Here is a 22,991-nt window from a genome sequence, read left to right as displayed (position 1 = left end):
GCTGTTTGATGATCTGGTTTGGTCAGGATCACCCTCAATCTGTGGCCCAGCTTTGAAATAGCATTCCATCATTTATACTAGCTGTATTATTGTGGGTGTTATCTCTCATTGGAATGTAGAAACCACATCACTCAACAATGTAAGTCCGACGTGATACAGAAAGCGCCATTTTGTCTGACGATTTATACATCTATCACTATGTCACCTTATATTGCACCACGTTCCTGACAACCTCAGGTAAACCTAGCAACCACCTCATCTCTCAAACCTAGGTTTATAGAAGGGCCACTTTTAAACCTACTTTGAGGTTTTACATTTTAATTGTAAAACCTATGTTTTACAATTGATGTTTTATAAACTGGCCTCTTGTTATGAACACAATATTTAATTTTGATTGGTTAAAAGTCACAGTTTTTTAAAAATGAAAATGCCATCACATAAATCAAACCTGCAACCTCACATATCGTGTCAAGTTTTGTAATCAACTGTTTTCCCATGGAGCCACTGGGGCAGATGATAAAAGTGTGTTCTGTTTTACATGTCATGACTCCAAGTGGTCCATGCTGCACAAGGTTTTTCTCTGACTCACTTTTATCGAAAATGCTTTTGTATTGTTTCACGATAAGGTATATCAATGTTTTCTTATTGTTTCTTGTATTTCTTGCATTTAGACGGTTCAAAAGTTGGATAAAACAAGCCTCCGAGGTTTAGGTTGAAAATGTAATACCTTGAGTTCAGGAATAGCCCTCAGGTTTTTCTCTCACTGGCAGTTTTACAATTTTAAGTTTTATCCTATACTTCAAACATGTCTTACTTTTAGCAAAGTAATTGATGTCATTCACGTTAAGTTTAAAGGCCATTCTTTTTTTCTAAATGCTGTATTTTATGTACAGTGAAATTGTTCATCATAAAAACTTTGAGCATTGAGTAACTTTTAAACGATACAAATGCATACTGGAATATGTCATATCTAAATTACTTTCATAAATAGTGTGAAATGTTTTATTTCCTAGATGTGTTTTGTTGCATAAGCCATCAAAGTATTTTTTCATTCTTTTTGGTACTTGTGTTAGTTAGATAATAAGTTTGATTTTCATAATATGCCCTCCCAGCTATGTCACACCTTGTACAGTGTTGAGCTGTGCTAGTATCAAACATGAAAGTAGAGCATAATATCCATAACATGTTAATATCTTTAGTAATTGGCTGGTTAGATTGAACTCTATTCTGATTGGCTGGTTAGATTGTTCTCTATTCTGATTGGCTGGTTAGATTGTGCTCCTTTCTGTTTTTGCTGGTTTGATTGTGCTCTATTCTGATTGGCTGACTAGATGGTTCTATATTCTGATTGGCTGGTTAGATTGAGCTCTATTGTGATTGGCTTATTATATTGTGCTCTATTCTGTTTAGACGACTTACATTTTCAGTTTTATTGTAATTCTGAACTATAATCAACTGAATCAAGAGGTAATTTGCCTCTTGTTTTTCACAATTTTTCAGTATTCATTATGCCTGAATGCGAGCAGGTAACTTTGAAGATGAGCATATAAACAGCTATAAACTTTGAAGATGAGCAGGCAACATTATGGGTCACCTACCCGACTGTCTTGTTGGGTTTTATAATTATTTCAAACACTGTGCAGGTACCACATCAGAGTTTTGGTGGGCATACAACGTTTCCAAGTTTTGTTGTATGTTGAAGACATCCTTTTCCACTTTCACAAGGCTATAGGTCTGAATACCTCATCACACCAAAGTCATGTGGGGGCATGGGTGCCCAGTCGACTAAGGCGCCACAATTCGCTGTGCAGAGTTGTGTCCCTTGGGCACGCCAGAAACCTATGATTGTGGATTCGAATTCCTGTTCACCCCGATCATGTTTCTAGGTTTGTCAGCACCATACCCGTGGGTTTCACCAAAGTGGTAAACGTCTGAGACCTGCATCACTTCGGGCTTTCCTCCCACATTAAGCTGACACGCTATTATAACTGGAATACTGTTAAAAGCGGAGTTAAACCCAACTCACTCACTCACTCACCCAAAGCCATGTAGGACTTCCAGGTTACAATAGGTCTCTAGTAATCTATGCTGGCCGTAAGAGGCGACTCGGTTGATGGTGAATCAACTTTCCCCAACGGCATGATCGTTGTTTATAGTATCAATCACTGGATTGTCTGGTCCAGACTTGATTATTTACAGGTTGCCATTCAAATAGCTGGAATATTGCTGAGTGTTATATTAAACAACAAACAAATGCACACACACTCATGTGCAGACGCATTACACTGCAATGTATGGAAACTACAACAGGAAAGATATCTCTTTTCCATGTATTAATTCATGAGTGGCACATGTGGGTGAAGAATGTTAAGTGCAATGAATATCCTGTATGACTTTGTTTATGTATATATTATTAAATGATATGGTATTTCTATTAAATGTCTGTGTTGAATGGTATTGTTTTCTAATAGTAACAATTAATGAGAATAATACCAAAGTCTTGAACATTGTTTTCCCAAATGTCTGTAGTGTATTGCCTGTACATCATCAATACTCACGGCGTTATGACGTTGATCTAGACGTGACACATTAAAGAGATTATTGGAACCTTGGAACTTTGTTGCTTTTCTTTTGCAAACTGCCTGTGATCATAGTAGTGGTAATATTAGTTGGCATGGAAGATCAGTGGGACTTTCCAGGTCTCCCAGTCACAAAAAAACACCTTTTTGGAGATTCGTATTGAATAGCTTTGTTCTGATATTCAGTGCCACTGTGGAATATGTATAGCTATAGTATTGCTGACAACAGACCACTGTGGAATACATGGAGCTATAATATTGCTGACAACATTCCACTGTGGAATACATGTAGCTATAATATTGCTGACAACAGACCACTGTGGAATATGTGTAGCTATAATATTGCTGACAACAGGCCACTGTGGAATATGTGTAGCTATAATATTGCTGACAACGGGCCACTGTGGAATACATGAAGTTATAATATTGCTGACAACGGGCCACTGTGGAATACATGTAGCTATAATATTGCTGACAACGGGCCACTGTGGAATACATGTAGCTATGATACTGATGACAACATTCCACTGTGGAATACGTGTAGCTATTATACTGGTGACAACATTCCACTGTGGAATACATGTAGCTATAATATTGCTGACAACAGGTCAGTATGGAATATATGTAGCTATAATACTGATGACAACATTCCACTGTGGAATATGTGTAGCTATAATATTGCTGACAACAGGCCACTGTGGAATATGTGTAGCTATAATATTGCTGACAACAGGCCACTGTGGAATATGTGTAGCTATAATATTGCTGACAACAGGCCACTGTGGAATATGTGTAGCTATAATATTGCTGACAACAGGCCACTGTGGAATATGAGTAGCTATAATATTGGTGACAACATTCCACTGTGGAATACATGTAGCTATAATACTGATGACAACAGACCACTGTGTAATACATGTAGCTATAATATTGCTGACAATAGGTCAGTATAAAATACATGTAGCTATAATACTGATGTCAACAGACCACTGTGGAATACATGTAGCTATATTATTGCTGACAACAGACCACTGTGGAATATGTGTAGCTATTATATTGGTGACAACATTCCACTGTGGAATACATGTAGCTATAATATTGCTGACAATAGGTCAGTATGGAATATATGTAGCTATAATACTGATGACAACATTCCACTGTGGAATATGTGTAGCTATAATATTGCTGACAACAGGCCACTGTGGAATATGTGTAGCTATAATATTGCTGACAACAGGCCACTGTGGAATATGTGTAGCTATAATATTGCTGACAACAGGCCACTGTGGAATATGTGTAGCTATAATATTGCTGACAACAGGCCACTGTGGAATATGTGTAGCTATAATATTGCTGACAACAGGCCACTGTGGAATATGAGTAGCTATAATATTGGTGACAACATTCCACTGTGGAATACATGTAGCTATAATACTGATGACAACAGACCACTGTGTAATACATGTAGCTATAATATTGCTGACAATAGGTCAGTATAAAATACATGTAGCTATAATACTGATGTCAACAGACCACTGTGGAATACATGTAGCTATATTATTGCTGACAACAGACCACTGTGGAATATGTGTAGCTATTATATTGGTGACAACATTCCACTGTGGAATACATGTAGCTATAATATTGCTGACAATAGGTCAGTATGGAATATATGTAGCTATAATACTGATGACAACAGACCACTGTGGAATATGTGTAGCTATTATATTGGTGACAACATTCCACTGTGGAATACATGTAGCTATAATATTGCTGACAATAGGTCAGTATGGAATATATGTAGCTATAATACTGATGACAACATTCCACTGTGGAATACATGTAGCTATAACACTGATGTCAACAGACCACTGTGGAATACATGTAGCTATAATATTGCTGACAATAGGCCACCCTAATATAGGTTTTGATATTGCTGACAATAGACTGTGTATGTTTAACATTGAAAACATATATTTCTATGTATTTCTGCATTATACTGCTGTTGTAAAACATCCTATATTAGAGAAGCAACAGCCTACAAATAGATTAAACAAAAAAACAACCTGACGTGTAACTGCGATTCGAACTCAAAAGTTGCGATCAGGAAATACAAATTGCTTCGCTGGTTTGATTACCTCCCTTGGAACCGGAAGCGCCTTTACGCATGATCAAGAAAATAGTTGTTGACGACGGTAAACTTTATCTTGTCTATTTTATTGATCGAGATGCTGTTGCTGATGACAACGGAATAGTTGTGACATCATGAGCTTTGGGTAAGCGGAGAAGTGTACTCCACAATCATAGTTCCAGTCGTGTCAAGTCTGTTGCTTTCAAGTCAGGTGGGTTTGGTGCAATAAACGTTGGCCCGTCTGAGCATGTTTTCATCAAGTGACAGTTGCCATGCTTTTCGATTTCAAATTTAGTCGTTCCTCATATTTTTACAATAATCATTCTATCAATACACCAATGAACTGCGACATTATAATGAAGTCACGGATGACAACTTCAACATTAACCATTTAGGCCTAATATGTTATGATAGGGTTATAAGCTCAAAACATGATAAAGTCTTAGTTCAAGTATCAAAATCTGCACAGTTTTCCCTCTTGCCAATCAAGGATTGTAAGCCAACGATATAAACTTCCTCATAATAACATATGCAGAGCTCCAGATAAGCTGCGTATCTGCGTGAAATACGCATCAGAAATGCAGACATACACAGTAAAATATAATCCAAGCGTATCAAATACACAACGAACATTACAGATATGCTACAAAAATAAAACTTGTGCGTATCATCAAAATATTGTGAAGTAACCCTGCGTATTCGATTACCAAATCAACAACTTATTTTGAAATTATAAAGGGGCATTCCGTCAACCTTGCCAAACTCCACGATGACAGTTACATCATGATCATTTGCCATCACACTTTCTTGTGGAAGTATCATGGTATTTTTGAGTCCTATAAAGCTCTCGAACCCACACGACACCAGTTTGCAGGGACCAGATGAATAGTGTTTTTAAATATTTAACTTAAATACCCACATGTGTAAAAACTAGTGGGTAACAGAAATTTGAATACGCAGGTAGAATTACTGATACCCAATGATTTTAAAATGCATGGGTAAAATACCCACAACACCAAAAGCTTATCTGGAGCTCTGATATGTCATCACAATCAAAGTACCATATATGTGAACTAAATATCTAAATCTACCATACCAAGCCCCAATTAAGGACAACTTCATAATCAACCACAATTAATCTTATTATTTTGTGTTGAAATAATTGGCAATAATTAGATTATCATGAATATATAAGACAGATGTTTGCAAGATCAAATTGAAATGAACACAATGTTAACATGGTTATCTATATAATAGTTGTGTATATGTTAGAATGTACTTTAGTTGGCTCTTATCATTATGTCCTATGGCAAATCCAATAATCATATGGAATTGATAAATTAATATGTTGCAACATTGTAACACCTGTTCAATGTTTGGCATTTGGCATAATGTTGGAATGAAGGGTAATTATCATGGCAAGGGCCAGAAATGTTCTTGGCTCCCTTGTATATGTCATGGTACATCTCATCATCTTTATCTGTATGCACAAACTGTGTTCATTATAACAGTTGGTGGATGGGATTCTCAAGATGTATATTTGGTAGAAGTGGTAACAGAAAGAAGGGAACACATTGTGAATTTCTACGTCTGTAAGTACTTGGGGACAGTTAAATGTGAAGCAGTGTGGTTGGTAGCAAGGATGAAAATCTGAATACTATTATGCATGTTATTAGTAGGCTGTCACAACTAGCAAGAAGAAAGCTCATTTTATCAGTTCCCACTTGTGAAAAAGAAGGTATGCGCTAGTTTGTGTTCATTTTGGCAAGTGTGCTTTCCCATACAGTGATCATTGTAATGTATCTGATGATGTAGCCGAAAGGAAGAAAATTCCATTTGCATGGAGTTTTGCCCAAATAATATGCGGTATACCTTGTCTATTTTACAAGATAACTTTGTCATCTATGCAGTGAAAGCTTGATAACCTGAACTTTGATTGATTCCACAAAGTTCCAGATAACATTTGGTATTTATTCACGTTATCATTCACTTTGGGTGTTCATAGTTTTTTGGGGGTATTCAATATATTATTACTCCCTTTGATCATGTTGATCCAGTCTATTGGTTAGTTTTAAAGCCAAGACACACAAAAAATTAAATTAATTCTGCTTGAACCTGCTTAACTGTTGTTTTGGGTGACTTCAAATTTGCCTCTGTTCATGTGCTGCCCTTGTGTGTCACATGTCACAAAAGCTCCCAACAGTGATGTTCATGTCTTAAGTTAAGCTCTTTTGTGCATTTACTGCAGTAGAGTTGATGAACATGTGATGCCTGAATTCAATTAATGAAATACAGGCACACAAGTTGAAAAGACAACATGAGGTAATCACACACAGTTTTGTTAAACTATTGTGTTTTTATATTTTTATGTGTATTTAAAGTTAATTGGCCAATGGTTGTTTTATTTGGATAATTATCACATATGTCTGGAGCTCTATTCCATAGTTTGCCTTCCTCAGGCAATGTTGAATATTGTAGTCATTATGTTATGGGATGATACAATATGTTGAAGATAACTTTACGTAATGATAAGACCCCACTTGACTACAGGGCAGGGGTGGCGAAGCCCTCATAGGTGATGCCTCGGCTGTGCAGATTTAGATCCCTTGGGTGTGCCAGGATCCTATGGTCATTGGCTCAAAGCCCAGATTTGCCCTGATTAGGATCCTTCGTTTGTCAACGCCATAAGGCATTCCGATGCTTGTTGGTTTCGAAGGCATGTTCAGAGTTACTTCCCTTAGGAATCCAGAAACCAGGGATCATGAGTTCAAATCACAGATTCCATCTGATTATGTTTCTAGGTTTGTCTATTCATGTGGGTTTCACCGATTTTGTAAATGTGTTAAGATTGCATCTCCGTTGGCTTTTCTCCAACATCAAACTGACAGTGACACAGTGTCATGTTTTGTTCAAAGTCATTATGGCCATAGCTGGACTGGTGCTGATTGTGGCAGTAAACAACAAAACAAACGCATACACTCACTCACTCACTCAGTTTCCGTAAAGTAGTAAATCACTAAACTACATCCCTAGGCTTTACTCTTCCTTAGACCATGTAGACCGCCTCTGCTTAGAGATTGTAAGGTTAAGGGTTCAGTCCCCGGATGCGTCATACCAAAAGATGTTAAAAGATAGTACTTGTTCACAATTGTTACTCTGCCCGGCGCTCGGTATTTAGGGCTTAAAACAAGGACTGGTCGGCTCGGAGTCAGTATACTGTGTCTGAGTGGGATATTCATGTTAAACTGCAGCGTAGTATCTCAGTGGGCTAGCACTATAAAATTGGCATTGGTCCAGACTAGTACAAGAAGCCATACACACGCGTGCATGCTATATAAGTGCAATAATTTTGAACTCAACGTTAAACCCTGTTTCTCCTCACCTTACCTACTCCTACCTTAAGCTGATGTAACTTGGTTGGTTGATTGGTTTGTTGTTTAACGCCGCACTCAGCAATATTCCAGCTATATGATGGTGGTCTGTAAATGATTGGACCAGACAATCCAGTGATAAATATCATGAGCATCGATCCACGCAATCAGGATTGATTGATGTAACTGTACTACAGTTCCAAGTTGTGTTACACTCGTCTTACTCAATATAATCAGTATCATAAACACTTCAGCAAAGCACATTACATTTCTGTATACAGTCAAGTCCCGTTAATCTGACATCGATGGTTGCATATGATTATGGCGGATTAACAAGTATGTCAGATAAACGAAATTAAGTTGTATCAACGTTCGTGATCGAAAACCGGACAACTACACGATAGATTTTAAGGATTCAAACATGTAATAAAAAATATAAAATATTCATATTGTTATGTTACATTGTTGGCGGAATATGTTTTCTAATCATGCAACCTCTAAAGTTTAACACAAAACAACTGTTACGGACTGTATGATTTATTCAAAATACTATAAAAAGCATAGTCTGGAATGGAAGTCGCAACTTTGAAACTGGTACCTAAAGCTTAAGAAAGCTGCTCTCTAAGTGGCTAAGGAGGCATAGTTCGCGAAAGGTTGTTCTGACGTGACCTGTAATTGGATGTCCTCGTCGAGAGCGAGAACTTGTATCTGATTTTAATAAGATTGAGGTAATCTAAGCATGTGATTTATCTTGTTTTCTTTTTATTTAAAGCGTTTATTGTTTAAGCAAGTTTATCTCTGCAGCCGTTGTAATATGCAGCTACCAGCCAATTCGTCTCGCATCCAAACAAGGGCTGTGTACTCGCGGGCAGATGACCACAGAGTACGCTGATGACTGTGTCAGATTAACGAGACTGATTAATGAGTGATTTCGGTAATTCGTTGCAAATTACGTGTGTTGGAGTCGGAGTGCGAGACTGTCGGATTAACGGGTCTAAATAGCACTGATGTAATCGGTTCCCATCATTAGCGTCGGTTAAGCCGATTGTCGGATTAACGAATATTGGATTAACGAGACCTGACTGTATGTGGTAAATGCAATCTGGTTGTGTAACCAGGTAACAGATGTTTGATATTTGAACTTAGCAGGCTATCCTGTTTTTGATGATGAGGACCTGAATAAGTCTAAAAGTAGAGACAATAAATACCATAAACTAACAAACCCACAGATCATGGAGAAGTATTCTGGTGTTTCCTCCTCCTAGTGTGTCATGGTCATATAACTGTCAGCTGAGTGGAAGTGCTCCTCCCATCACCATGATCTACAGTCAGGTCTGCAGGGTGTCACATAGTGTAGACTGAGTAGATGCTGTCAGTGCCAACCCCTGATACTACTGTATTACTGCATGGAGCTATCACCACACCATCGGTTGAGGGGCTGTTGTGGGCAGATTGCCAGTGTACCGTAAATGTTCTGCTAGCGGTGTTTGAAATTTAGCCTGAAAGTCAAGGGGCCCTGAAGTTAGATGTTAACAGTTTTACGTGTTCCTGGGTTCAAATACCACAGGAGAATTCTCAACAATCCCAGGAGATGTACTAGACTTGGGGGTGGGGTGGCGGAAGGGGTTTTAGGCTATTGTGTTCTCGAGACCCAAGAAACTTTGATTTTTAACATTAGGGTTTTGACAAGGATCTACTGACTTTTGAACACTGCAGTAGGTAGCCATGTAAGCCTAAAACTGACCTGTGAACATCTGGGTTAGAATTGGTCCTTAGCAAGCCATGCCTGACATAAGAGGTGACCATGCTTGTCATAATTGTGGTAAAAGGCGACAAACGGGATTGGGTGGTCAGACTCGCTGACTTGCTTGATGCATGTCATCGTATCCGAATTGTGTAGAACGATGCTCATGATGTCAATCACTGGATTGTCTGGTCCAGACTTGATTATAAACAGACCGCCATCATATAGCTGGAATATTGCTGACTGCAGCTTTAAACAAACCGACAAACTAACTCAACCTGATTTGTTAACTTCACATCATCAATTACATTTTTTGTTTCTAGTAATGTTAGAAAACATGAGTTGTCATATAACAACAGCAACATATGGGTGAACTCCGTCACGTTATTGAGTACTCTACAGTAGATCATGTGTTTACATTGAAGGACGCATAAGAAGTGAGCGAGATTCCCCGATCAGTAGTTTAGCATTTTAGCAGGTATTCTATAGCTTATCACGAAGATCACACATGTATTGTACGTGGTGGTTGACACATAACACATTTCTCTGTAAGATTTAATCATTGATACTATCATAATTGCTTTCTGTACCAGTGCAGGCATTTGTGAACACTGGTAACTGACAACATCTTGTTGGCTATCACCTCACGTTGCACGGCAAGGGTTATTTCTTGTACAGCGAGTAGTCCCTTTTGTTCAGATCAATTATATCTCGACCTGTATTTTTCACCTTGTGTTGTGACATTCAGGAAGGCGAATTAACATGATGAAAGAGTCAAGTTTCTTCTTTTGCCTGTTAGTGATGTTTTTCTCTTGAAATTCTTGAGAAACATCATTTTTTGTGGGATCGTTGACCATGTAAACATGAGACTGAAAGATTTACTGAGAAAATGGAGTGCATCACTTTCAACCAACAGTCCTTGGAAGTAAGTGCTGTGGGGAGCCATCAGTAACCATGGTAACAGAGTTGACCGTTGGATTTCAACTTCTTTGTTCTTTCAGTGGAACATTGCAAGAATGACACCTGTACCGAAATGTTGCGTTGAAAGAATAAAGAAGCTGATTTCCACATGCCAAATCTGTCTTCATAGATGCAACAGCTTCTAAAATGAAATATTAATACTTAAAAACACCATGTTAATAGTTTGTAATAGTATCTATTTAATGCCCTTGTCAGATGTCACATTAGAAAATCCATATTTGACATAGATCCCAAATGTCACAGTGACTTTGGAAGAGTTTGTAGCAGAGCTACTTCCATGACTGTCCGTGACTGTCTGTGTGTAGACTGACATCCATGTTCCATGTGTTCCAGGTCGGCCATGAGGTTCGAGGTGGGCGGCGAGGGAGGGAAACCAGCTATATTCTGGGATCAGGGTGAGTGTCCTAGCTTATAGCAGTGGATATGATAGTATTTATGATGGTACTATTAAGTTAATCTGGTATATATATACTGGAGCATATTTCTGTGGTAGAAACTAACATTTTTAGTCCCCTAGTCCTTATAATGATAACATGCAGCAAAAGCATTAAAGATGGCAAGATTTCCACTAGTGCTTACGATACTATTGGGCAGTTTGGCTAGGACTACAGGACTCGTTCCAGTATTTTCTTAGTAATACCGTCAAATAGTGAAATGGTCATTGAAAGTTAAAAAAGCTGATTGTTTTAGGTGATTTCTTATCATTCTTCTGACCCGTAAAGATCCTGGGTAGAATAGGTCTTCAGCAACTGATGCTTGCCATGAAAGGTGACTATGCTTGTCGTAAGAGCCGATTTACGGGATCAGGTCAGGCTCGCTGACTTGGTTGATGGATGTGATTGTATCCCAGTTGTGTGGTGATATCAATCACTGGATTGTCTGGTCCAGACTCGATAATTTACAGACTGCCGTCATATAGCTTGAATATTGCTGAGTGCGACATTAAACAACAAACAAACAATTTTATCATGCTTCAGTACCTGCTATTATCAAGGTATAGCTACTTTTCAGGGCAGTATGACTTGCAGAAGCTGCTAAATCTGCCATTAACTGATGATGAAGTGCAGTTGGGCAGACCAAGGGCTTCTGCAAATGACAATGCCCTGGAAAATAGCAGTACTGTTATAATGGAATTTGTGCTTAACAAATCTAACAACATGCATGAGAAAACCTATGGTGAGGATCTGTTGTTCACACGACAGCTGACCTGAACACATACATCAACAATGGATTATGTCACTATGTGTCATGTGACCTCATTCAATCTTGACCTTCGGTTCTATCAATGTTGGAGGGAGACAACTTTATCAGTTATTCTAATGTCAATATTTAGAGCATGCCAGATATTGAAATTGTAACTTGTTATATATAGACACCGACTCCAATATCATCAGCTGTTCAGTGAGGTGCCCGCTCCATCACCATGACAACACAAGACAACACAGCCATACCATTACAGTTTGACATCAGTTCTATTTACATTTGTATGCAAATTAACTATGACGTGATATGTCAATGTGATTGATGTCGTCGTTATGCAAATTAAGAGCGTTATGAAATTTCACCCACACTTTGCCTGATAACTTATTGGTCGTTTGACGATTATTCTGGTCAATTATTGCAATTGCATAATAAACATGGAGACTGGGAACTGTTAATCTCAACCGAACCATTCCCAGTGAAATGGTCCACTTTCAGAAACGTTTGGAAGGACTATTCACGGGTACACGGTACACATGGTAAAGCACTTTGCACATGCCATGTATGCAGAAGATCCTGAAAGTCAGTGTCCAAAAAGTAGGGTCACCTGACTGACAGTATCGTCCAGATTCATGTATTTAGTTTGTTTGTTTTTCAGGCAAGAAGCCCCAGAATACCAGAAAGGTAACTACCACACATGACCTTGAACTTGAAGGTTTTACGATGAAGTTTAGCATGTTTAGGGACCAATCATTTGATATTCTGGGATCAACCAAAAATATTGTCCTCGAAAGTTCTTGAAAAAAATTATTATGCATCAGACTGTTTAAAAAAAGAAAGACATTGGTTGCAACAAATATTACCTTGTTGCTAAGTGTTTTTCTTTTAAAAAAGCTCAGGCTCATTTGAAATCCCCCCCCCCCCCCAAAAAAAAAATAATAAAAAGAACAACAAAAAACAAACAAACAAAAAAACAAACAAAAATGGTTGGTCCCTTACATAGTTCATGAATATTGGTTTAAAACATTGAGATAATACCATTCTCTTCTATATGTTGTACTCGTAGTACTTGTTGAAGAACGGACATTCTGACACTGTAGCAGTACAAATATTGCAGTCATGTATTATTTCGATCTAATCAGTTAGCCATAACAACAAGAAAAAAACATGGTAAGCAATCTGATTGGCTAAAAAACGTTAAATGGGATTTGAATCCTGAAATTCTTTTAACTTATATCTATATTTTTTAGGCCCAAATGTAAAAAAATCCCTGACACATGGATGTTTACCCCAACTCGTTCACTCATTATGTGTTTCAGTTTTGCAGGTTAACAATGTTAGTTTAGAAAGAAATGTTCATGTTATTCAATAACATCTGCAACTCTGAAAATGTCATGATTTAAAAAAATATATTTCCTTGCTTTTGCTAGTTTGGCTACAAGAACAAAGAACTGCGCCACCCAATAAGATCCCAACCGAATGATGGTGGCCCACTTGAAGAAGATGTGTTTGTGTATCGTCATGACAGCAACACCACGTCTCAGCCAGACAAGGTCATGGTCGCTGCGGACAAGAAGCCGCAGAATCCAGTCCGACCCGAAAAGGATTTTATTCGACGGAACCGGGAACGTTATGCAGAAAAGAAGAAGAGACAGGCAGATGCTGTGAAGACCGAACACCCAATGGCAAACACTGTCACTCTAACCCAGGACCAGCTGAATGCCATCCTGGCCTCTGTTGGCAAGATGGCCTCGGGCAAGGAGAATGCACTGAGGATTAGCATCGGTAGGCAAAGATGACAGTGACCAAATCAGTTGGCCCAATGTCGTTAACATGTTTAGCTCTCCGGACTGAAAGTCATTTCACCTTTTGTCGTATCTTGCTTGTTCGATGTTCAATGTCATTGTTAGTGTCTTCTGTAAACATCTTTTAAAAAAACAATGAAACTGAAACTTCACCTGCTTGTTCACGCAAATGATGAAAACCCATATAATGCCATATTGAAAACCCTGTATGGCAATTACTCAGCCATGTTTACTCCAAATATCACATTTTGAGATATTTTTAATTTTGAACTTTATTTGACCTTTGCCCTTTGGATAATGTTTTTAAATTCTTTCAAAATGCATTTCTGCGTATTGTAAATATCTCCCCAAAAGCACTTGACCACTGAATCAGAAACTGAATATGATGTTCCCACCAGTAATGACACATGCAGTGGCAGACATATTGAAAAACCTATATATTGCACTGTTTTACTATTTCTGATCAGGAATTGGGAATTTTGTAAGCGTGCAAAGCACGCGCAATGAAATTGTAATTTTATGAGTAAACTGAAATAAGGTCTAAATGCGATTATCCCTGGCTTCCGGCGGAAGTCAAAAGCCTTTTAAAGTCTCGTCCTTGATTCTCTGAGCGAAGAAGAAAAGACAAGAATATTAAGTGTGATAACAGTTTACTCAACCAAAAATAGGTACTGGAACAGTACCTGCTGAGTCAACAAAACCGAACGTCTTGGAATGTCTGTGCCATAGGCTCAAGTATCAGTTTCTGCACCAGAAATCGAAGACCACAAAGTCAACTTGTAACCATGTCTTGAACACCTCAGTGGTCCAATCCACCCAACACACAGGTACCATGATCCCACTTCATAGAACCAATCCAACTAGAACTGCAACAAACACCAAAAGTGGATCCTTCTTTCTCCATAGTCTGCAAACTCTTCTAACTGCAAACAAAACAAAAAACACTCATGAGTTTGTGGTTTCACTAAATAAGCTCTTCACATATAAATTGAGACTCCACCATTAATCATTTGATAATATGATCCAGATCAAAATCTTTCACTAAAGATGTAAGTTGAATCCATTCAAGTACCTAATGTATAATCACTAGGGTGGAGAGGGAGGGATTTAGACCTTATTTCAGTTTACTCATAAAATTACAATTTCATTGCGCGTGCTTTGCACGCTTATAAAATTCCCAATTTTATTTCGTAAACTGAAATAAGGTCTAAATGCGATTGTTTAAACTTCTGATCCCTAATAAATCTGTATCCTAACAGTTTTGCATTGTAATATCATCTGATTCATTTAGTTTAGAACAATGTTTGCAAATTTCTCATTGGTGTTTTTTTGAATGCCTTTTTCGTAATATCTATGAAAGGTTTTAGCTTTTGACCAGTCTGCACATTTGATAATTTCAGCAACTGACATCCCAAAGTTTCTGGCTTTGGAAGTAGCCGCTGATCTAGTTGAATGAGCCTGGAATTTCTTGGTATCAATCCCTGCCTGTTCCATCAGCTGTTTCAGCCAATTAGAAACAGTTGATGTGACAACTGGTCTATGTGGCTTGGAACATCCCAAGAACAATTGATGTTCCTGCTCTGAAGATACTCTCCAGCACTTAGTTCTGTGTAGATAAGCTCTAATTGCTGATGTGGGGTCAAGTTCAGGTATGTCAGATGCATAAACGGTCACTTTGCTTGGACAAGACCCCACCTTCCGTGTTTTTGTCAATCTAGTAATAACAAATTCAATGTGGTCTCCAAAATCTGAAACATTGTTAGGATCTAATTTGTGCAACTCAGAAGCCCTACTCGCGTTCGTCAATGCTAACAACATCGCCGTCTTTTGTGTAAGGATCTTATCAGGTAAGTCACTGTTTGGGCCTAAACTTTTGATGTACTCTGTCACTGTGTCAACGTCCCAAGTTTCGGTATACTTAGGCTGGGGAGGCCTTTCATTGAATATTGCTCTCATTGTGTTCTTAATTTCTTTCGTTTGACCTACCGGTTCTCCCTGCACATGGGGATGAACCGCTGAAATAGCTGATCTTATTGCATTGATTGTGCTGTAAGAATAGCCTGATTCATACAGATGAGTGAGAAAGTTAATCACATTTGCCACAGAGGCTTGAAATGGATCAATTTCCCACCCCATGCACCAACTACGCCATTTCTGCCAGGAGCTGTTGTAAGAGTTCCTGGTGCCTGGGCGCCTGGATTTGGAGAGTAACTCGGAAGCCGATTCAGAAATGCCTTCTGGCTGGTTACAACTCCCGAGATTCTCCAGGCTGCAAGGGTAAGAGACCCTTGTTCCATCAGGGGGTGGGTCTCCCCTGCTGGAGACGACAACATCTGTGGGTCTGGAGGAAGGAGGATTGGCTCCTCTGTTAACAAGCTCATCAGAATAGGGAACCACGGTTGGCTTTGCCATGTGGGAGCTATTAATATGAGTTCTGATTTCTCCTTTTTTACCTTCATTAGGCAACGGCCTATTAATCTGAATGGGGGAAATGCATACGGTTTCATGTCCTTCCATTCCATTAGGAAGGCGTCCGTCTGCCATGCTGTCGGATCTGGCCGCCAGCTGACATACCTGTCCACCTGTCTGTTCAGTCTGTCGGCAAACAGATCCACATTTATTGGTCCCCAAATTTTGTTTATTTGCTTGAAATAAACTGTTTTCAGTTTCCAATTGCTGGAGTCTGAGTGGTGTCTCGACTCCCAATCTGCCTCCACATTGTCCTTCCCGGGAAGGTATTCGGCCGATATAATGTTCTTTCTCTCGAGGCAGAAATCCCAGATCATTTGGGCTACCGTCAACAAGTCCCTGGACTTCGTTCCCCCTTTCTTGTTGAGGTATGCCACTGCTGATCGGTTGTCCATCCTTAGATGGATGTGTACATCTGTTCTGCTCTCGGCAAAAGTCTGAATGGATAACCAAGCAGCCATAAGCTCCAGGACATTGATGTGGTGTTTTCTCTCAGAGAGACTCCACACTCCACCTGTCCGAACTTTCCCATACACTGCTCCCCACCCCATTTTCGAGGCATCTGTAGTTATGACTACATCTGGCCCTGTCGAGAGAAAAGATTTGCCGTTCCAATCGGCGAGATGATGTATCCACCATCTCAATTCCTGTTTGGACTCTACTGTCAAAGTCACTTTTGTCTCGTAGTTTTGTTTTGGTAGGAGAGCGTTCGTTCTCAGCATTTGTAAATGTCGATAGTGTAGTGGTGCTGGTAGCACCGCCATCATTGAGGCAGTTAGTTTGCCTATCAATGTCGCTAGTTGTCGTACAGTTGTGTTGGAACAAGTCAACATCATTTCGCACTGTCGAAGAATGCCAGTCACTTTGTCCTGTGGCAGTGCCAACGTCATGTCTATCGAGTTGACAGTGAAACCCAAGTACTCTATTATCTGACATGGTTCTAGGACTGACTTCTTCCAATTCACCACAAAGTGAGTGAGTGAGTGAGTATGGTTTTACGCCGCTTTTAGCAATATTCCAGCAATATCACGGCGGGGGACACCAGAATGGGCTTCACACATTGTACCCATGTCGGGAATCGAACCCGGGTCTTCGGCGTAACGAGCGAACGCTTTAACCACTAGGCTACCCGACCGCCCCTTCACCACAAAGCCTAGTTTCTCTAGAATTTCTAGGGTCGAATCCCTGTCTATCCTCAATGCATCTTTCTGGGGATTGGCCAAAATCAAGTCGTCTAGATAAATTTGGGCTCGGATTCCTATTCTGCGTAAGAAAGAAATCACTGGTTTCAAAAGCTTCGTGAATACCCTCGGTGCTGAAGCAAGTCCGAAGGGTAGGCACTGAAACTCGTACAGTTTGTTTTGCCAGCGGAACCTTAGGTATTTCTTGTGCTCGTTGCACACTGGGACACAAAAATAGGCATCTTTGAGATCTATTTTGATCATATAGTCCTGTTTGTTTACCAGCTCTGTCAGTGTCACTATTCCTTCCATTTGGAAGTGTTGGTAAGCAACACAACAGTTTAGTTTCTTTGCATTGAATACCGGTCTGTGACCCCCTGTTTTCTTTGGGGTCACAAACACTGTGCTCACGAATTGGTTTCGTACTGGAGAAACCCACTGCACTGCCCCTTTCTCTAACATTTTTGTTACCTCTGCAGACATTATGTCCATTTCTGATTTTTGCATCTTTAGTTCTGTTGGTTCTGATTTTTGCTGAGGAATTTGATTGAATTCTATTCTGTACCCCTGAACAATGTTTAGAATGTAACGATCCTTTGTCAACTTTTGCCAATTTTTTATGAAGTGTTTTAATCTCCCCCCTAGTTTGGGATCTTCCTGAATGACCTGAAAGTCTAGGTCCTGTAACTGACTGTGCAGTGTGTTTCCCTTTTGATATTGTGAAACATACATACCTTCCTCTGGAAAACCCTCTGCCACTGCGGTCTCGCTTTCTGGTCGAGTTGGTGAAACGCACCTTCTGGAAAGAGTTGGTACTGTACCGGCCCCCACCTCTGTAACCCTGGTAACTTGATGAGGGCCCTCTGTGAAAGGGTCGACTGTTTCCTCTGCTAAACCCTCTAGTAGAGCTCTTGAAGCCATATTGGCTCTTGTTTTTGTAGTCTGAAAACTGTCTCTCAATGTCCAATCTCTTCTTTCTGTCCTTGGACAGCTTTAACAATTTCTTGTAAAAACCTTTGCCAAACAAGGCCTTCTTGTCACTAAACTTTTTCTCATTCTTTGAGAGAAATTTCTGGGCTTTCTTCTGACTTTTCATCAGCTTTGTTAGAATGTGCAGCCTTCTATAGAAGGTAGTGGCAACGTTAGCTTGCCCCAACAAACAAACAGTCTTTTCAACTAAATTCAAAAAGTCGTTCACATCAATCTCTTCACCACCTTTATCCCTGATTTTATCTACTGTCTGCCACACTTGACCGAGTGGTCCCATCACATTGAGTAGTCTTGATTGGATTTTTCCCAACCCTGCTTCAACAGATTTAGCCGCAGTAAATCTTTTTTCTTCCAACATATCTGACCATTCTTCATCAAGCTCTAGTGGCACAAATCCTTTTGGGGTCGGACAGCCCTCTAATATATTCTTGGTGATAACTTCATCTTTAATGTAGTGGTTGAAATGCTCATGTGCATAATCTAGCAGTTCGTTAGACAGTTCTTGTTCAGCCCTATCATCCGTGGGCTTAAAACGCTTATACAGGTGATTATCAGTACTAACAGTACGATCGTTGGAAACACAATCCTCCGAAACTGACGATTCTGATGAACTAGTGTCACTACTTGAGCTGGATGACGAGCTATCGGAATGAGAACTACTTGTGCTACTGTCATTTCTTTTGCGATGACGATGGCGCGAAACAGCGTGGTCCCGTTTAGGAATTGTGAAACCTTTCCAGTCCTTCCTATTTCGTTTCCTGCTTCGATTCTCCGAATCAATATCCTTAGGTCTGCCATTGTCACCAACTGCCTCATGGCTCTGGTTATTGTTTGCCTCGTGGCTGGTTCCAGCGGCCGTGGTTGCCTCATGGCTGACAGGCACATGGCGTCCATGCTTTTGGCTAACAGGAATTCCATCCTCGCCATCCGAAGCCGATGAATGATCCGATCTCATGACGGTTAAAAAACCGAAGAAAAGAGTTAAGCCTAGAAGAAATCACAAAAAGAGCAAGACTGACGAAAAAACCATCGAAGATTGCTCACGATGAAAAACACAAGACGAGCACGCAAATTTTCCACGTCTTGCGTCTTCGGAAGCCAGAGAATCAAGGACGAGATCTCGTTTTTTCTCACGTGACTTTAAAAGGCTTGTGACTTCCGCCGGAAGCCAGGGATAATCGCATTTAGACCTTATTTCAGTTTACGAAATAAAATTACTGTTATGCTCTTAAGATCTCTGGAAAAACATTTTTGGCTTTCTGAACATAATTCTCCTCTGACATTACCAGGCTGAGGAAGCTGAAGTTTGCCAAGTATGTTTCTCTGATGATGAAATCACATTTATAATGATTTTAGTGTCTATATTTGTGAAACAAATGTAAAAAAATGTGTGAGATTACAAAAATGAATCCACTTAGAAGGTATGTATTTGAAAAGTTAGATTAAGTTGGGCTCCAGTTTTTATCAAGCAGTGTTAAAAAATTAAGGGGTTTCTGGGATATGGGGGCGGGGGTGGGAGAATTATAATAGTTTAAACTTGTTCTACTGTCCGAATGTTGGACAAGGTGAATCTGTGCTCCAAGTAACATGATGGTGTTAAATTGTTGGCCTGACCATGCTTTTTTGTACTTCCAACTTGTCATGAAAAGTTCAATATGTGTATAGTTTAGTCATGGAGGTTTAAAATCTAAACCAAATTGTCCTTAAGGCTTCCCTGGCTGTGTCAACGATGAGTTTGGTCTGTTGTCATTAGTAACGTTGTGGGAGAGAGTGAGTGAGTGGATGAACGCTGGCCTGTCAACAAATTCCATCCATATCATGGAGGCTGAGACAATGATCAGCGATCTAAGATACCAGGCTATGATATATACTACTCAAAAGAAGTTAGAGAACACACGATTCTTTCATGATACTATTTAAGCTGTGGTACAATATCAGCTACGTGGGAGAGCATGGTCAACTGATCTATGTCCAAGTGGCAGAGAAGGTTGATGCAGTTGGGTCATGTCTTCTTCAGATAAGGAGAGCAATGAGATCTCCATCGCTGATGCTGATGCGGAGAAGACTGACCAACAAAAGGCATCTCCTCGAGATGATGACAAGGAGAAGAAGGACGGAGCGGAGGAAGAAGCCACCATCTTCTCTCTGCTCAATGCCTCCAAAAAAGGGTCTGATAACGGGTAAGGTTATTCCTCTTGTGACAAGTTGTACCAGACATTCCTAGCATATACCATTAAAGGGGAAGTGTACACGCAAAAATCACTTTCTTTCTTTTTCTAAACAAAACGCAATTTTAGAATTAATTAGTATCTGTGTTTGAAAATATACACTCATTTTTTTCACAGTGAACGTAGGAAGCTCACAATAGTGTGAAAATGATATGCCGTTATGAGGCCTTCGTTTTTTGAGCTAAACAGGCCTGAGTTATCCCCCTTAGATTATGACGTAATTGGTGCCAATTCAACTGGGTCCCTGTCTATTCTCAACGCAAAAGATATCAAGTACCAGTTTGCGGTAAAACAACATGGCCTACGACACACTCCGGCGCAGTGGTGACTCAGCATAACACTATGCTGGCTGGCATCTGAGACGCTAGAATCACACATCTGGACCTACACCACGTGAAGCGGCTCTAACAAAGCAGGATGACGTCATAATGTTTATCAATTGGCACCAATGACGTCATATTGCAAGGGGCATAAGCCATGGTGTTTTTGTTGTGGAAATAGAACACTTGGTAAATGTGAAAAATATAAATCGTTTTAATGCGAAAAATATGTTAATTAATTGTGATATTTTTATATTTTTGTCTATGACACTTCTATGTTAACACTTTTAATGTGGAAAAAGTACAAGAAAAATAGGTTAATTTCCGTGTGAACTTGCCCTTTAAGTGTCGTTAAATACCGACATCAATATGGGCTTCAGTGTAAACATATCTCAAAGAGTAGGCCAAGATGTTATACATAAAAAACTCAGACACAAATATATTTATGATGAAGAAGATGTCACAGTTAACATGATTCAACATTTGATGTCAATTGTTGATTGACATAGAGGGACATTATAATGACTGTGGAAAAAGCTTTATCCCCACTGGCCAGAGGCGACTAACGGGATCAGGTGGTCAAGCTCGCTGACTTGGTTGATACATGTCATTGTATCCCAATTGTGTAGATCGATGCTCATGATGTCAATCATTAGATTGTCTGGTCCTAAATTGATTGTTTATTGATCGCTGCATATAACTGGAATATTGCTGCGTGCGGCATTGAACAACAAACAAACACACAAACTTTCTAGCTTGGTCTTTTTATATCATTTCTGTAAATTATATCTTTATATATGGACTGTGATTAGCTTTTCACACAGGAAAGGAGTGTGGTGTGAAAAATTGTTTATAGATAGGAATTTCTTTAGCATTGTCTGCGAACCTATGAACTATGAAGAGCTGTTCAAAGGAAAGGAAGACATTTTATTGAACATACTGAACTAGGGCTTGAGACTAGTGGCTAAAGGCTGCAACAACACACATACACATTATACATGAATATAACGAGAAGCTTCATCAAAACGTACTATGAATGCAGGCACACCCGGGGGTGATCAAAAAGTATCCGAATATATCCGTCAGTTTGTTATAAGCGTGTTCGTTATGAAAATGGTTAACTGTATTTGTGTATCTAAATCAAGTACTGGTAGTTTATTGTGACCATATTTTATTTTGTAAGGCAAGTAACAAGTCGCAAACTGAGAGTGGGGCATGTGTCTCCTAGAAGGAGAGATGGTAGACGCCAACACAGGAGGTAATTACTGGGGCAGCTCTGTTCTCCATACACGCTGTAGCATGGCTTGCAGTGCCTCTTCGTCATAGTTACCATGGCTACTAACTGCATTTCCAGTTCATTCCTTGTTTAGAGATTACAGTGTAGAATAGTTTGCTATTGTTTATATTTTGTTTGTTGTTACTGTGTTATAGTTCATAGTCTTCTTTACCCAGTGATTGGGAATGTAGGTGATTAGATCAAGTATAATTTTGCTCTTTAACATCAATCACACTTGTTTTTATCATTTTTATTTATGACTTGCTTTGGGTCCCAGGTGGGAGGTTGAGCTTGCCGAGACCTGTATGTTGGGGTTTGAGTTCCCTTAACCGTCCGTTCGTCATGTTTTGTTTCCGGAGCATAACTCAGAAACCGTTCAATATTTTTTCATCAAACTTTGCAGGTCTGTCAAGTACATGCTGAACTGGTGTCTTTTGCTATTTAGAAATTTATATTTTTTACATTTCCATGGCAGCAAGATGGACTTAGGTTCCAAACTCTTCTTTTTTTTACAATTTCCATGACAAGTTCCGCCTCGGTTAAAAAAGGTTAGGGTTTGTTTACATTTAATTATGTCATAAATTCTGCAACAGGGGCGGGGGATATAGCCACGTTAGTGGCAAACTCTTGTTGTATTGGTTATGATTGGTGGTTTGTGAGCACCATCCCATGCTTGTGGGTTTCACCTGAGCTGACACATCGTGATGTGACTGAAG

The 22,991-nt window shown here is 39.5% G+C and overlaps 1 protein-coding gene across 6 annotated transcripts in view; it reads left to right on the top strand.

Moving 5' to 3' along the window:
* The first annotated feature begins 4,728 nt into the window (after nucleotides 1–4,728).
* LOC124136063 (trichohyalin-like) overlaps nucleotides 4,729–22,991 on the top strand; it is a 41,562-nt gene continuing 23,299 nt past the window's right edge. For 4 of the 6 annotated variants that reach the window (XM_046501836.2, XM_046501837.2, XM_046501839.2 and 1 more), the window contains exons 1-6: nucleotides 4,729–4,855; nucleotides 11,140–11,201; nucleotides 12,665–12,690; nucleotides 13,437–13,791; nucleotides 20,469–20,631; nucleotides 22,183–22,257. In XM_046501836.2, coding sequence (XP_046357792.2) covers nucleotides 4,845–4,855; nucleotides 11,140–11,201; nucleotides 12,665–12,690; nucleotides 13,437–13,791; nucleotides 20,469–20,631; nucleotides 22,183–22,257 — 692 coding nt within the window. In that variant the 5' untranslated portion in view covers nucleotides 4,729–4,844. Of the gene's footprint in view, nucleotides 4,922–11,139; nucleotides 11,202–12,664; nucleotides 12,691–13,436; nucleotides 13,792–20,468; nucleotides 20,632–22,182; nucleotides 22,258–22,991 lie in introns of all 6 variants that reach the window. The other 2 variants (XM_048383072.1, XM_046501838.2) reach the window with 2 other exon arrangements.

Source organism: Haliotis rufescens, unplaced genomic scaffold (assembly GCF_023055435.1).
Source record: "Haliotis rufescens isolate VD_foot unplaced genomic scaffold, xgHalRufe1.0.p SCAF_44, whole genome shotgun sequence".
Classification (NCBI taxonomy): Eukaryota; Metazoa; Mollusca; class Gastropoda; order Lepetellida; family Haliotidae; genus Haliotis; species Haliotis rufescens.
This window is presented reverse-complemented; position numbering and strand designations above follow the sequence as displayed.